We start from the raw sequence: 14,019 nt of genomic DNA, 5'->3' as shown, positions 1-14,019 counted from the left end.
TAGTTAATAGGAACTTTTTAACTGAAGTTAGTGGAATAATATATTTTTGAAGCAGCAGGGGATAATTTGGAACAAATTTACGAAGTACACAAAACCATTTAAATACAATCAGTGTAAAATTAATTTAAAAAAGTAATCGTTATGCGGCGAATTATAATAAAGTTTTATAAATTTGTAAGAAAAAGTAATAATTGCGAAAAAAAAGAAGTTAAGAAATAGATGGCGTGTGAAATAATTTTTGATAAGATAGTGCAAGTGAACCCTTTCTTCAACTTAGAGCCAGTTTGAAGGGTCGCACAACATTTGAATATGATAAGTCAAACGTCAGAGGAATTTATCATGACTGCACCAACAAATACAACAAAAATATCAAATCAAGACTTAAAACCACAGAAGTTAAACGCTAGAACGTTTGATTTTCTTTGGTGGCGTGATTCACGACGTAAGAACGTATTAAAAAAGGAAGAGAACCAAAAGAAAAAAGAAGATTTGATAGAAGTTAAAATCATTGAAAGTAAAACAAAAAATACGTTTTTTCATAAAACATCTTTCGATTTTTTTAAAAATATTAAAAAACATATGCAAATCAAAAAGTTGACACATAAATCAAAGCAAAGAGTAAGTAACAATGATTTGGAGTAAAAAATATTTTTATGTTTTTATGTATAACAAAAACATTATATATTCTTATAGATAAAAGAAATTGAAACATCTAGCCTACAAAATGATATGAATTATGATCCATCAGCAATTCAAAACAACAGATCTACAATTTCTACAGAAGAGAATATGTCTGAGTTAAAATATGAAGACATTGTTAAAAATTCTGATATTCTAAATAGCAATGAAACTTTGACAGATATAGAAATATCAAAAAATCAATACACTTCAGAAGATTTAAATAAAATTATAAAAGATTATAGAGATATTGAAGAAAAATTAGAAGATATTAATGAACGAATTACTAATAAGTTCCAAACAAATATTAATAATGAAAATATTTCTAACATATTTCGATCATGTTCCAGTAATGAAATAGAACAATTAGAATCGAGAATAATAATAGAAAATAATACAGTAACACATCAAGTTGAAAGAATTACAGAAAGTACAGAGACTAGTAGAAATAATGATAATAAAGTAAAAGCAAGTCTTACAGAAGAATTGCTTAAATTAAGTAATTATGGATGGTATTGGGGTCCAATATCAGGAAATGAAGCTGATGCCAAACTTCTATCTGAACCAGATGGTGCATTTTTAGTAAGGGACTCTTCAGATGACAGGTTATTTTTTCTATCTTCTCTTTTTTTTGTTAAAAATATTGCAAAGAGCATGTGAAATATTTTAATATTTATTTTTCTACAGATATGTCCTAACACTTAGCTTTAAATCATCTGGCAAACTACTTCATGCTCGTATGGAACATAGTGGTGGTTTATTTTCTTTATGCAACCAAAGTGAGAGTGAAGGATTTAGTTCAGTAGCTGATTTAATTGATTATTCAATGAATTTTAGTCAGTCTGCAGTCTTTTGCTATTCACGACCTAAATATCCTGGTCATCCATCTTTTCCAGTTAGATTAACAAAGCCAGTAAGCAGATTTACGCAAGTTCGAAGTTTGCAATATCTTTGTCGTTTTGTCATACGTCAAAACACTAGATTAGATAATATTCATAAGTTGCCTTTACCAAAAACAATCAAAGGTTATATTGAAGAAGCACATTATTAATATTGGCTTTTTTGGAAAATATTTGTTATAGTATAAAATATACTATAATATTGATAATATATTGATAATAAGTTTTTAGATATTTTATCTTTTGTATTGTAAAGCAATATTTTTTTCAAAGAAATCTACTTCTAAAAAATGACAAGATTAGATATGACTATCTTTTTATAAAAATTGAAATCCTCATTTTTAAATTTATTAAGATATTTTCAATTTTATGAAAATTGATTAATATATTACATGTAATTATATCAGCATCAATGATAATGAACAATATGTAAATGATAGTTTATAATAATCTTTTGCATAAATTACTTCATCATAAACTATATATAATTATTATATATTTTAATGTAATTCAAAATTTAAATAATTCGTGAAATACTTGGCTGTGTGGTGTGTTTGTAAATACATTTTTTATAGTAAAATAATCTCCTGCTCAATTGAATAGTAAGAATGAAAATTAATCTCTTATTCAATGGAGATTTAACATAATTTTGTATAAAACATAAGTATATTATTTTAATTATGACAATATTGCAGGGTAATTGTTAAATATTATTAAATCTATATTTCTAACAATTTATATCTTTCTATCTTGCACAGGAATAAATTGCATTTATTAAATTCAGTCTCAAATGTACAGATCTTGTTAAAATACGATATCAAAATAAATTAGCCATGATTATTAATTCCCTTTAATGTTATTATTTTTTTAATACCACTGCTAAATAAACTCTGTACATAAATTCTTTTGATAAATTTTCATTTGTAACAAATGAATTCATATTCTGTGCTTTCATTTTAGTAATCTAGTAATAATTAATACCATACAGTATTATATAGTATTAATTTTTTTTCTACCTATTCCAATTCAGTCCAAGTATATTGCGTGCCTGTTGAAAATAGAAATATTTAATACTTTATTTGGTATATAATTATTTTATTAGATGATATTTAAAATTTTAAATACTTACTGTAACAAAAGCAGCAGTTGCAGCTTCAGTAGCACGATTCAAAGCTTGATCTGGTAAAGCCATATCAGAAGTTGTTGTTAGAATCATTTGAATTTGTGTAGCATCTTTAATTCGTCTATCCAAAAAATACCAAGTTTTCTGATGATCTTCACTATTATCTTGTATCATATATAATTCCGTAGTTTTATAAATACCTGCTAATACTATTCTTCTAGTATACCAGTTTATCTAATTCAAACAAATTTCAATAAAACATTTTAAAATATATTTGAAAAATAGAACTATATATATAAAACTAAATATATTCTTACATCAACTGATCTATCACCAGCATAATAGCAAATATCATCTACTAAAGTAAGTAAATTAGCTAGTGACATTGGTACATTAGGTGGAAGAGACATAAGAGCTAAAGCTTGTGGCCATGTTTTCTTATAAGGAATCACCATTCTAAGCCTTGTCTCAACAGCATTACGTGCTTCTAATAATAGTGTTTTTGTTTCTTTACGATTTTCTTGATTTGCAAGAGTTTGCTCTTTAAGGATGTTATTCAACTCTTTGTTGCATGTTAAGTAGAAATAATGAACCAAATCTGCTCCTCGATTAGGGAACAATCCATGAATTATCCCAGGATATCCAATAGATTCAGCACCTTTGGTATATAACTTTTCATTAAATATTTTTATTTATTATCTGCATTATATACTAATAATATGAAATTATTATTTTCAAATTAAAACTGAAAGCAATCAGTAAACATGTTAATTAGTAAACATGTAATACATTTAAAATATATTTATTCACTCATATAAAAGCTTGATTCTGACTCATCTACTTAACTGAAAAATTATTACAAATTACCAGCACTGATGGCTTTATGACTCCATCCTAGATCATGAACATATTTTAAAGATGCCTCAAGAATTTTTGATTTGATATTTTTCTCATATTCTTCTTCACTTTCATTACTATATTTCTGATTTGATTTTTGTGTATCATTTTTAATTTGATCATTGAATAAAACTCTACAAGTCCATAAACTTCTAAAACCTATTAAAATCAAAATTTAAAAATTTTGTTTTTCAAGAAATATGAAATAGTAAATAATAGGATACAGTCAAAATACATAAAATATAAATGAGGTATGATTTTATTAAACAGTGAATGATATACATTTTTAATAAATGTACAATTTTTATTTTGAAGATACTATGTGATTATTATAATCACACATATAATTATTATATCATTTAAAAGAATTGTTATCAATACATTCATTGACTCTAATTAAAATGCTTTCCATCACATCAAGACCATTTATTGCTTGATTACAAAATGAAATTTTTTCTGAAATAGGCATTGCAGGTAATTTTTCACCACCAACATTTAATATTATTTCTGTATCACTTTTTTCTAATTCTATATTTTCAATTATTTTGTGAATTTTCTTTTGTTCTTCTAAATCTTTTATTTTTACTTTCCAATGTGCTCTACATAGATCTAATCCTTCTCTTAATGGTTTTAAATAATCATTTTGTAGTTTATTTACTAAGTTCCAAATACCAGTTTGATTTTGCTTATCTTTTATAAATAGAAATCTCAACAAATTTAAACTCGTAATTATTTCATCAGATAATTCCACCAAATCAGATGCACTACCATGATGTAATTTACAAGCTAATTTGATTAAAGTTTCCAGATTATTACCAAGAAAATATGGTAGATGAGGTGTTTCTTGAAGACATTCAATTATAGAAGTTTTAACTATTCCAGTAGTTAAACTAAGTAAACCTGAATGCTCACTAGTTTGATATAAATGCAAAACAACAAAATACCTAGCTTGCATATCAAACATGTCAATATAGTTTTGAAATATATTTAAAGCTTTTTTTCTTTCTTTATCACTATTGCAATAAATCATTACTTTTGTAAGTACATTAAACAATTCAAAGTATATATTCAATTCTAATAATGGTAATGTTAAAGAATATTTTGTCATTCTCATTAAAAGATGATCCATAAAATTCAAACCTTTTGCAACACTTTCTTGTTCTTGTAGTAATTTAATAATAAAATATATACATGCTTGAAAAATATATTGCATATCATATACCTGTGGTACCCTTTCCCACAAATGAATTTTTGTTATAACATAAAAATAAAAGTTAGCATATGCCAAATCTGATATATTCTCATTTAATTCAAAAAGTGTTACTTTAAGATTAAAATTATTTATTTCCATATTCTTTTTCTTGGAATTGATCTTTTTATTTCGTACATTTATAATATTTAAAAGCCATAATAAATCTCCAGTTATATGACTTGTAAGTATAACAATTCTCTCAGGTAAAGATTGATTTAAACAAGATTCTATTTCTTTTTCTTCTAAATAATATAATGGCTTTCCCATTAAAAAAATTAAAATGCTAGCTAAATAATCTCTTAATATAACATATTTTTCTGAATTCTGTAACTTTGATTCATCTATTAATGGTTCTAAAAATAATATAACTGCATCATAAGCATTTTTTATTTTATTTATAGTAGCAATATAGTTTTGTGATCCTTTTTCTGGTATAGGTAAACTTTCAATATAAGATCTTATTGTACTAATACACCATTCTATTGCTTTCATTTTATCTTTCATCTTAGAAAGACACTTAGTAAGTATATTTAGAATTATAGAAAATTTGATGGCATCCTCTGGGCCTTCTATTTGTTCTAATAGTTCTAATATTGTCTCAGAAGGATTACATTTTTCTACTATAGTATTTAAAATTATTTTACAACATTCAATTAAATCTTCATTGCATTTTATGTTTTCTGCAGTAAGATGTGATGCTACAATTGGAACAATATCCCATGAAGAGTCTTTAATAATATCATCATATTTACTATCCTCAAAGAGATTCAAAACTTCTTTGAATTTATTTTCTTTTAAATCGTTTGTTAATTTTTTAATAAATGTCTTTGTAAAATCTTCTTGTAGTTCTGTCATTTTTTTACTTGAATAATTATCACATAAATAACTTTATAAAATATAGTAAAACATAACCTCTTCTTTTACGTATTTATTAATAATATTTTCATAAATAAACAAAATATCTAAACTAAACTAAACACACAGAATTACGTGTTATTTTAAAATGAATATCTAAAATAAAATAGATTGTATAGTTACAACGATATTAAAAAAGATTATGTCTTACTTATGCGATCGTATTATATTATAAACAAAACCATATATATTCATTGTCAATGAAAAATATATAATATAAAACTTGCGTAAACAAATGCAATCATCAAATATATTATACAACTTATAATATTTTTTTTATAAATTAAATAATTTATTTCGAAATTTCAGTAACGAATGTCAAGATGAAAATGATATGAATATGAATTGTGATTGGCATATGTTACAAATAAAGAAAATACGCTTACCATTTATTGAAAGACCTTTACGCATTAATAAAATGCTAGACATGGCCATATCAATAGCTTTAAATAAACTTACTTGTTGCACATTTATGCTCACACACGACGAAACATCGATTATTATTATTCTATTCAGGAGGGTCGTTTAGATACAGATTTGTAAATTATGCTTTAATTCTTGCTCTATTTACGAATCTGCCTAAATGTTTCGTTTGTTTTTGTTTATTCTTTTGCATTTTACCTAGCATAATAGATAGAAACTATAGGTTTTATTAAAAAAATAAAGGAAACACTGTAAATCATACGAATAGTATAAAAATTTTTAAAAACTGATTATTAGTATTTAGGTTACAAATTTAATATTTTCGTTTAGTGCGAGGGCACCAGTTGTACCAAGAAAATCTCGCTAAAAGCGTGTGTTATCGATGTCTATTGATAAGGTTGTTTATGCCAAAAAATGTAATAAAATATTGTGAAAACAAAGCTATAAACAGGTTAAGGAAATTAAAATTCTTATACTGTGTGTTTAGTGTATCAAACTGGAGATGGAAAATAGTGGTGAAAGTGGTGACGATGGAGGACCTTTAGGCCCGACTGCGTTTCTTGGAGGAGGTGGTGTTTCTGCATCATATATCAGTGTACAGTCTGACGATATGGAAGGTAGGTTAATAATATTTTGACAAATTTTTAAAACAAATTAAAAATTGTATTCATATTTAATATTATAAAATCGAATTTATAATAAATCGTTTTTTTTATAGAAAAATAATTTTTTGTTTCTTATTCTTTTTCTCATTTTCTTTTTCAATCTATTCTAAGATTTGAAATATTATAAGATTTTATAATATATCGATCAATATAAAATAAGTATTCGTTTCATATTGATACGAAATTATGTAAAATTTATAATACTTATATTTTTGTTTTAGATGATCCTGAAAATACGGATGATTCAAATCATGGGGCAAGTGATCCTTTGCAAGGAGCTGGAAGTGGCAATGTTGGAGGACCTCTTCGTGAACAAGATCGATTCCTTCCAATAGCAAATGTAGCAAAAATTATGAAAAGAGCAATACCAGAAGCGGGAAAAATAGCAAAAGATGCACGCGAATGTGTTCAAGAATGTGTATCCGAATTTATATCTTTTATCACATCAGAAGCAAGTGATCGATGTCATATGGAAAAACGAAAAACTATTAATGGTGAAGATATTCTATTTGCTATGACAACTCTTGGTTTTGACAATTATGTAGAACCATTAAAAGTATATCTACAAAAATATAGAGAAGCAACAAAAGGAGACAATCCAGGTAATGTTCCAACAACAGGCAATGGAAAAACTGAACCACAAGGAACTATATATGAAGATCAATTATTTGCTATTGCTGCAACTGCATCTAGTGCTACCACTTCTGATACACCTGTTATATATAGTTATACATCCACTGATCAAATGCAATTTCAACTTTCTTGATCACTGTATATTAAAATGATATTAATATAAATTATTTAACTTAAAATGCAATTTACAATGCAACTATGTCAACTATACATGTATTTTATTCATGTAAGATTGCATTTTGTAAGACTGTAAAATCAGTTTAAGATGATAAACTGATAATTATAAGAATAGAACAACATAAATGTTCTTAAATATTTTGAAAAGAAAGTGACTTAATTTTAGGCAATCCTTGTAAAAAAAAAAATAAAAATATGGAAGGAAATAAAGCAGGAAGCAGTCCAAAAGCTCATTGATAATTATTTTTTTTTTTTTTATACTTTTTCAAACACAGTAGGGGTAGAAAAACATAGCCGATTGTTTTTTTAACTATTAATTTTAAGCGCTAGAATTCGCATTTAAACTAGAATTAGGCTGTGATGGTTGTCTTCTTTTTGTTTGCGAAAACGGTTCAAGTCAAATGGAAATAAAATATTCTATATTGGACAAGAACCGGCAGTTAATCGGCGTATAGATTCTCGTAGAAAATGTTCGTAACGTTTTCACTCTGGTAATTGGGCAGGAGAGAGCAAGAGCTCATGTGCTTTTGTTGATGATGATGCAGCGCCACTTGAAGACATGGCCGATTGTTGTTGTTGCTGTCGTTGACGAGTTGGTGACAAAAGTGAGGCGGTAGGTAATGTTCCAGCAGGTCGAGCTTCCGTTTTCCTCACTTTTTCTTTTTTATCAGAAGCAACATGACAAAATCGCCAGCGGCATTGACCGCAACGACATAAACAGAGGCAGAGCAGCACCCGAAATAGACAACACAGTAAACCGGCGCACAGTAGTGAAGGACCCACCAGCCTCAATTCTGGACTGAGGAATCCTTTCTCTCCAGTGCCGACAAACGATATAACTAATCCGAGCGCTGTAGTTCCTAGCCCCGCATAAAGTACAGTATTCACCGCCGCGCTAACTTCACCTCTACGACGGTTCGCATTACTGCTTCCATCTTCTTCGTCATCTTCTCCACTGCTTCCATAGCAATAGCTTGCATCTCTTATCTAAAAATGATGAATATTATTGAATTTCATATTTACGAATATATTTTAACATAATAAATATTAAGTATTAAATAAAATTATTTAATAGATATTCAGAAATCAATTCTTTTCTATAATATTATAAATTACAAATTTTAATTTTAAATTGCATCATAAAACAGGCACTTATTTACCCTGTTTCTTTTCATCCATCGTCGATGAGCCTCGCATTGCTTTGTCTTGTAGCCATCTCCACGGCATGCGTGAGGCGACATAGGAGATAAAGGAAGGGGAGAAGGTCTGCTGCAACCTTGCCATGCTGCTTTGCCAGGTCCTCCACCACACTGAAATTATTTTCTGTTCAGGTATTATATATATAAAGTTTCCTAATAACTACAATTAAAAATCATTCAATGCTTCAGTATCTATTGTATTTTGATATAATAAAATTGTCAATAATCTAATATATTAAATATTTTTTAACATTTTTCTTAATCTATTATAAATATTTATACTATTGTATAAAATATAAATAAATATAAAACTTGAAATTAATAATATTATTATTATGTTCTTTACATCTTTCTCTATCATTTCAAGCATGTTCATTGAAATAAACATCTATCATTTGTTACTATATTATTAGAAAAATTTAATTAATGATTTTTGTCCTCGTTACTCAGCACATAAGATAAAAAACATGCATGCATTTACTAAATAGAACATAGAAAAATTTGCATAAATGGAACCAATTGAGATGTGTATAAACATTTTATACGTACATGTATCGTAGAACTTGTCTACACAAGTACACTGTAATCATTGCATTCTAATTGATAACAAAGAATTGATTAAACATAATTAGTAGCAGTTATTAATCTTTAAGAATATAGTATAGTGCATATTGTAAGAATTACAATTTTTTGCACTTATATTATAGTATGTTTTTTAAAATTATTATTATGTATTTTTGAGAAACTTCTTTAAAATATTTCTATGAAATGAATATCATATAATTATCTGTTAGTATTATTAAAGTATATGTTAATATCTTAAATTAGAATAACAAAATATTAAAATATTTTAAATTTTAAATTTATCTCATCAAATTCTTTCTCTCTTTTCTCTGAATTTATATCATTAGTAATCATCAGTAAATTTTTTTAAATATAAACAAAAATTAGTGCACAATAATATAAGGAATTCATTAGTTCTATGATAAGAGAAAGTAATAAAGGGACAAACATCACTACAATATAATTTTTTTTTCAAGAGCTATAGAAGATTAATGCACATATAATTAACTAGAGAAGCGACAGTTACCCTCTGATGCCAATAGTTACTGTTGATGATATTAAAATGACTTTAATACTTACCCCATAAACATATGATCGTGGGGGATATCGTGGAAGCGGCGGAATAAGTCTGGTGGCCAAGTTGGAGGGTAAATCTCTAAAGTTCACCACCTTACCCCCCCGTAACCGTTGCTTCTCCCTTCTAATCAATAAAGCAGCCTGCATTCCGCTCATTCATTTGCCTGTTTCATTGATCCTTAAGATCTCGACCGTCCTGCTCCTTCCCCTCCTCCTCTTTCTCCTTTCCACTTTTTACACAGTAAAATTTTAACTTTTTCCCTTAATTTTTCTTTGCCCCAATCAAAAATCAAAAAACCACACAAGTTTCTTCTCAAAGGTCTCCCAATTGTGATTTATACCAGACACTACAACTTACTCCTAACATTGCACTGTCTGCCTCCAACATTAGGTGATGTTTGTATCCGCTGATAGGAACCAGGAGGGACATGTTAATTACTAAAAATTACAATTTAATTTGGATAAGCAGCTGACGAACCTGGGGCCGCTCGAGGATGAGTTATCGCGGGTTTACATACGCCACCAGACAGCCGATCGATGGTGTATTCCTAATAAGTAAAGGTGTGCCAGCACGAAGAAGGTGCAAAGTGCAACGAGGATTATCGAAATACTTGAATAAGGAAATTGCATATAAGTACGTGATAGGGTTACCTAGCAAGAGCAACTAGTGTGATAGAGAAAGAAGAGAAATAGAGCTAAAAGATAAAGATAATAAAACGACCTTAGAGCAATTTAAAAAAAATTACTGCTGAACAATCTACCCACCTGTAGCTCTGAAGAAGATGGTGAAACTCGGAGATCGAGGATCGATGTTGGTGGAAAAGGAAAATTAGACTTAGTGGCACAAGTAACTGAACTAGGTGACTCAAGGGACAGTGGTGGTGGCGATATTGGAAATTGGATTGGAGAAACAGGTGTAACTTGCTGACACTTCTCGACATGACGCCGTCGATCGATGCTCAGATGAAATGTAGATGACGGTGGTTGTGGCTGTGGTGTGGAAGATGGTGGAACAACGTGCGGACGAGCAAACTTGCTGGGGTGATGGTGTTGGTGGTGGTAGTGGTGCTGAGAAGCTGGAATTGTCTTCAACCGTGATGGAATTGTATTCTCAGCGACGCGTCTGTTTAACTGCAATCGTTTCTGCTTCCTCCTATTCGCTATACTGGCGCCACCCGCAGCTGCGTACATTGCTTCGCGCCCTGATTATACTCTTCCCGGTTTAACGCCTTCGGGCCAGGCGTTCTTTCTGTTACGAGCTTAGATTCCTTTGCATCGTCTTCCTGTTTTTTTGTCTGTAAAGGCAAGAAACATGACGGATATCCGCCCACTATTGGCGGCCGTCATTCTAATTCTACTAATATTCTAAATATTCTAGCATAAAGCACATAAAAAGCGTTTTATTTACAGCGATATTTACGTATTATACGGAAAACTTATTTAAATACTTTTGCTTATCGAAAACAAATAATAATAAATGATATATTTATTAAATATCTTTTAACTTCGAAATTTACAATTAGCTACTAAATAAGCTAATAAATATTAATATTAATTTTTATTATGAAATGAGATAGATTTGTAGCTAAAAGAATTAGAATGAATATAATATATTTATATAAATTTGAAGTATTTAATACGGTATAATATCGCATACGGTATAATATCGTATTTTTCTACAAAAAGAAAAATATATAATATATTATAAAAATATAAAAAAATATAACTTTATTATCATTTAATAAAATATATAGTAAATTAAAATATATATAGTAAATTATAACATGCATATATATATATATATATATAAGCGAATCATTTATAAAGATAAAAGATAAAATAAAATATATATATCATAATTCACTTTTATTTAAAAACTTAAATAAAATTAAATGAAATTTCACTTTTATTTAAAAAAAAAAAATGATCGTGGATTTAATAAATATGAAAATATGATATTATTAATTATCAAATATGTACAAAAATTAGAAATTTTTAAAGAAAAAAATGACTCAAATGACTACTTTTAAAATTACAAAAAAATATATATATTATCTTAAATAAAACAAAAATTATTTTATATAAAAAAATAAATTATGAATATTTTATAACAAATAACAAAAATATAATAGATCACATTAATGTACTTAAAATACTTTTTATATACATTTTTATTTAAATAATTTTTTATTTTTACCTTTCAATTGTCAAAATTTTTAAAGTGAACGAGTAGACTTCTGCATTGAACCTTTCCGTTTTGACCTGTCAATGGGTCAAGTAGTTCCGACACAAATATAACAAATCGAAAAACCCTCTTCTTTCTCATTGTTTCTTATCGTGACACGTTCTAGTTATCCCTTCTTTTATCCTACTCAGATATTTCCCTTTTTTTTTTTGCCTTTTTTGAAACCTCTTTCCTTTTTCATCTTATTCGATTCTTTATCCTCCTTTTTAACCATTCTTCTTATTAACCATTTTTATTATAAATACGTAATGCTTATATAAGTGCATATATGGAAAACGTAAACAAATCGGATATACGCCACATTGCGATATTCAATAAAACAATATTAACTGCAATGGATAATATCACATGCTAAACATTGATTCGATATCAAACAGGATTGTAAATTAGAAAAAAAGAGAATAATGAATTCTTGCAAAGAAGCAAGCAGGTAAATGTAATTACCGCTATAATCATGTAGATATATCGGTAGTAAGAAACGAATGTATATAAGTGCATGCAATAATATGTGCGTGCACGAAGCAAGTGAAAAAGGGTACATAAAGCCAATATGAAGTTCCAGAAAAAAATGTTGAACGACTGAGAGCACCCAAGATGACCACGAACTTGACGATAAATCGTCCTACTTGAGTACTTCCTAAAAAGAAAGAACACATGAAGCGCGTAAAAAAATAAAAGGCTGGCTGGTGGCCGACGGGCACATCACATTTATTATTTTTCCTTTTTTCTTTCATTTTTTAGGGAGTTCACGATAGGAAAACGCGCATTAACAAAGAGCGGTTTGTACAATAAAATGACGACGATGAAAACGACGACGACGACGATGGAACAATAAAGGCTACATTTGTTTCTTTCTCTCCCTCTCTCTCTCTCCCTCTCAAAAACACATTATCTTTCTCTTTCTTAAAATTCTCGTTCATTTCGCATCGCTAGCAACTGCTGCAGCAACGTCGGTGACGATTCGACGGCGGCGGCAGCAACAGCAATAGCAAAGCATGAAGTCAGCCAGCAACACCAAAAGGCTGCGCGTACCAACGACTCAGGGTAACCACTGCACCGTATTCGACTTGCTCCTCTCTTCGTTTGCCTCGGTTCAACTATGTGGATGACATATTCTCGTTCGTTGTACTTTTCTTTGTTCTATTACACTGATTTTTTTTTTCTCGTTTTCCGTTATCCCTTATACAAGATACTAACTGACCACTCTATTAGAGGGACACGCACGCACACAAAAGTACGGGCACAGACACAGGGGGGAGAGGGTGGGAGGCACGCGCGATGGGATATGCGGGCTACGAATCCAGGACACGATCCCCGTGTATACACACGGTGCGTATCACTCGGTCGTTGCAATTAACGCAGCCTCCATCCTTACCCCACACTTTGTGGACGCGCCCGTTCGTCCCGAGCTACCACCAACTGAGCACCGCGACCGATCGCGCGCGATTACTTCTTTATCCTTCTGCTCAGCAACCCCCTCCTATAACCCTTGTCGCACGCGCGTTACGTCGCTCGATTATGTATGCCTTTCGTTCAATTGCCTTTTCGAATATCTGAAGTTACTCAAGGCTAAGACTTTTATAAGATCATATGTTCCATTAGGAAATCAGACTCGATAATTTATTTGTCTAATAAGTATATAAATGACTATATATATACATATATGTATATATATAGTCCGATTTATTTCCGATTGATCGTCTGCATGTATAATTGTAATAATCGATTTTTTTGTATATTTTGAGAGTCAAACAAGATTGATAATAAAATATC

At 29.2% G+C, this 14,019-nt stretch overlaps 5 protein-coding genes across 9 annotated transcripts; 2 read left to right on the top strand and 3 right to left on the bottom strand.

The window, feature by feature from the left end:
• Positions 1–40: 40 nt before the first annotated feature.
• Positions 41–2,421, top strand: LOC100867890 (uncharacterized). The gene is made up of 3 exons (XM_003693117.4): positions 41–618; positions 694–1,283; positions 1,366–2,421. Exons 1-3 carry the CDS (start codon positions 310–312, stop codon positions 1,727–1,729), a joined length of 1,263 nt encoding a protein of 420 aa, XP_003693165.2. The 5' UTR covers positions 41–309; the 3' UTR covers positions 1,730–2,421.
• Positions 1,892–6,418, bottom strand: Coq9 (ubiquinone biosynthesis protein COQ9, mitochondrial). Its single transcript, XM_003693016.3, has 5 exons — positions 6,151–6,418; positions 3,568–3,756; positions 3,018–3,358; positions 2,707–2,934; positions 1,892–2,625 (listed from the first exon to the last, which is right to left on the bottom strand). Exons 1-5 carry the CDS (start codon positions 6,197–6,199, stop codon positions 2,590–2,592), a joined length of 843 nt encoding a protein of 280 aa, XP_003693064.1. The 5' UTR covers positions 6,200–6,418; the 3' UTR covers positions 1,892–2,589.
• On the bottom strand, positions 3,839–6,136 carry LOC105735209 (glomulin). The gene has a single exon (XM_012485365.3). It carries the CDS (start codon positions 5,702–5,704, stop codon positions 3,953–3,955), a length of 1,752 nt encoding a protein of 583 aa, XP_012340819.2. The 5' UTR covers positions 5,705–6,136; the 3' UTR covers positions 3,839–3,952.
• On the top strand, positions 6,318–7,890 carry Nf-YB (nuclear factor Y-box B). 2 transcript variants are annotated; one of them, XM_003693020.4, is made up of 4 exons: positions 6,318–6,438; positions 6,518–6,603; positions 6,675–6,804; positions 7,074–7,890. In XM_003693020.4, the coding sequence occupies exons 2-4, from the start codon at positions 6,592–6,594 to the stop codon at positions 7,616–7,618; spliced, it is 687 nt and encodes a 228-aa protein (XP_003693068.1). In that variant the 5' UTR covers positions 6,318–6,438; positions 6,518–6,591; the 3' UTR covers positions 7,619–7,890. The 2 variants fall into 2 exon arrangements, with proteins under 2 accessions (XP_003693068.1, XP_086766053.1); XM_086909927.1 differs by having other exon boundaries at positions 6,330–6,438; positions 6,518–6,584.
• Positions 7,891–7,892: 2 nt separating this feature from the next.
• On the bottom strand, positions 7,893–13,727 carry LOC100864906 (uncharacterized). 4 transcript variants are annotated; one of them, XM_012485381.3, is made up of 6 exons: positions 13,279–13,694; positions 12,691–12,883; positions 12,199–12,575; positions 10,767–11,296; positions 8,823–8,972; positions 7,893–8,649 (listed from the first exon to the last, which is right to left on the bottom strand). In XM_012485381.3, the coding sequence occupies exons 4-6, from the start codon at positions 11,190–11,192 to the stop codon at positions 8,146–8,148; spliced, it is 1,080 nt and encodes a 359-aa protein (XP_012340835.1). In that variant the 5' UTR covers positions 11,193–11,296; positions 12,199–12,575; positions 12,691–12,883; positions 13,279–13,694; the 3' UTR covers positions 7,893–8,145. The 4 variants fall into 4 exon arrangements, with proteins under 4 accessions (XP_012340835.1, XP_086766047.1, XP_086766048.1 ...); XM_086909921.1 differs by having other exon boundaries at positions 12,691–13,674; XM_086909922.1 differs by lacking the exon at positions 12,691–12,883 and having other exon boundaries at positions 13,279–13,667.
• Positions 13,728–14,019: the final 292 nt, after the last annotated feature.

The sequence above is a fragment of the Apis florea genome, unplaced genomic scaffold, assembly GCF_048593485.1.
Source record: "Apis florea isolate Af1SG1 unplaced genomic scaffold, ASM4859348v1 contig_3170_pilon, whole genome shotgun sequence".
In the NCBI taxonomy this organism is placed as follows: Eukaryota; Metazoa; Arthropoda; class Insecta; order Hymenoptera; family Apidae; genus Apis; species Apis florea.
This window is presented reverse-complemented; position numbering and strand designations above follow the sequence as displayed.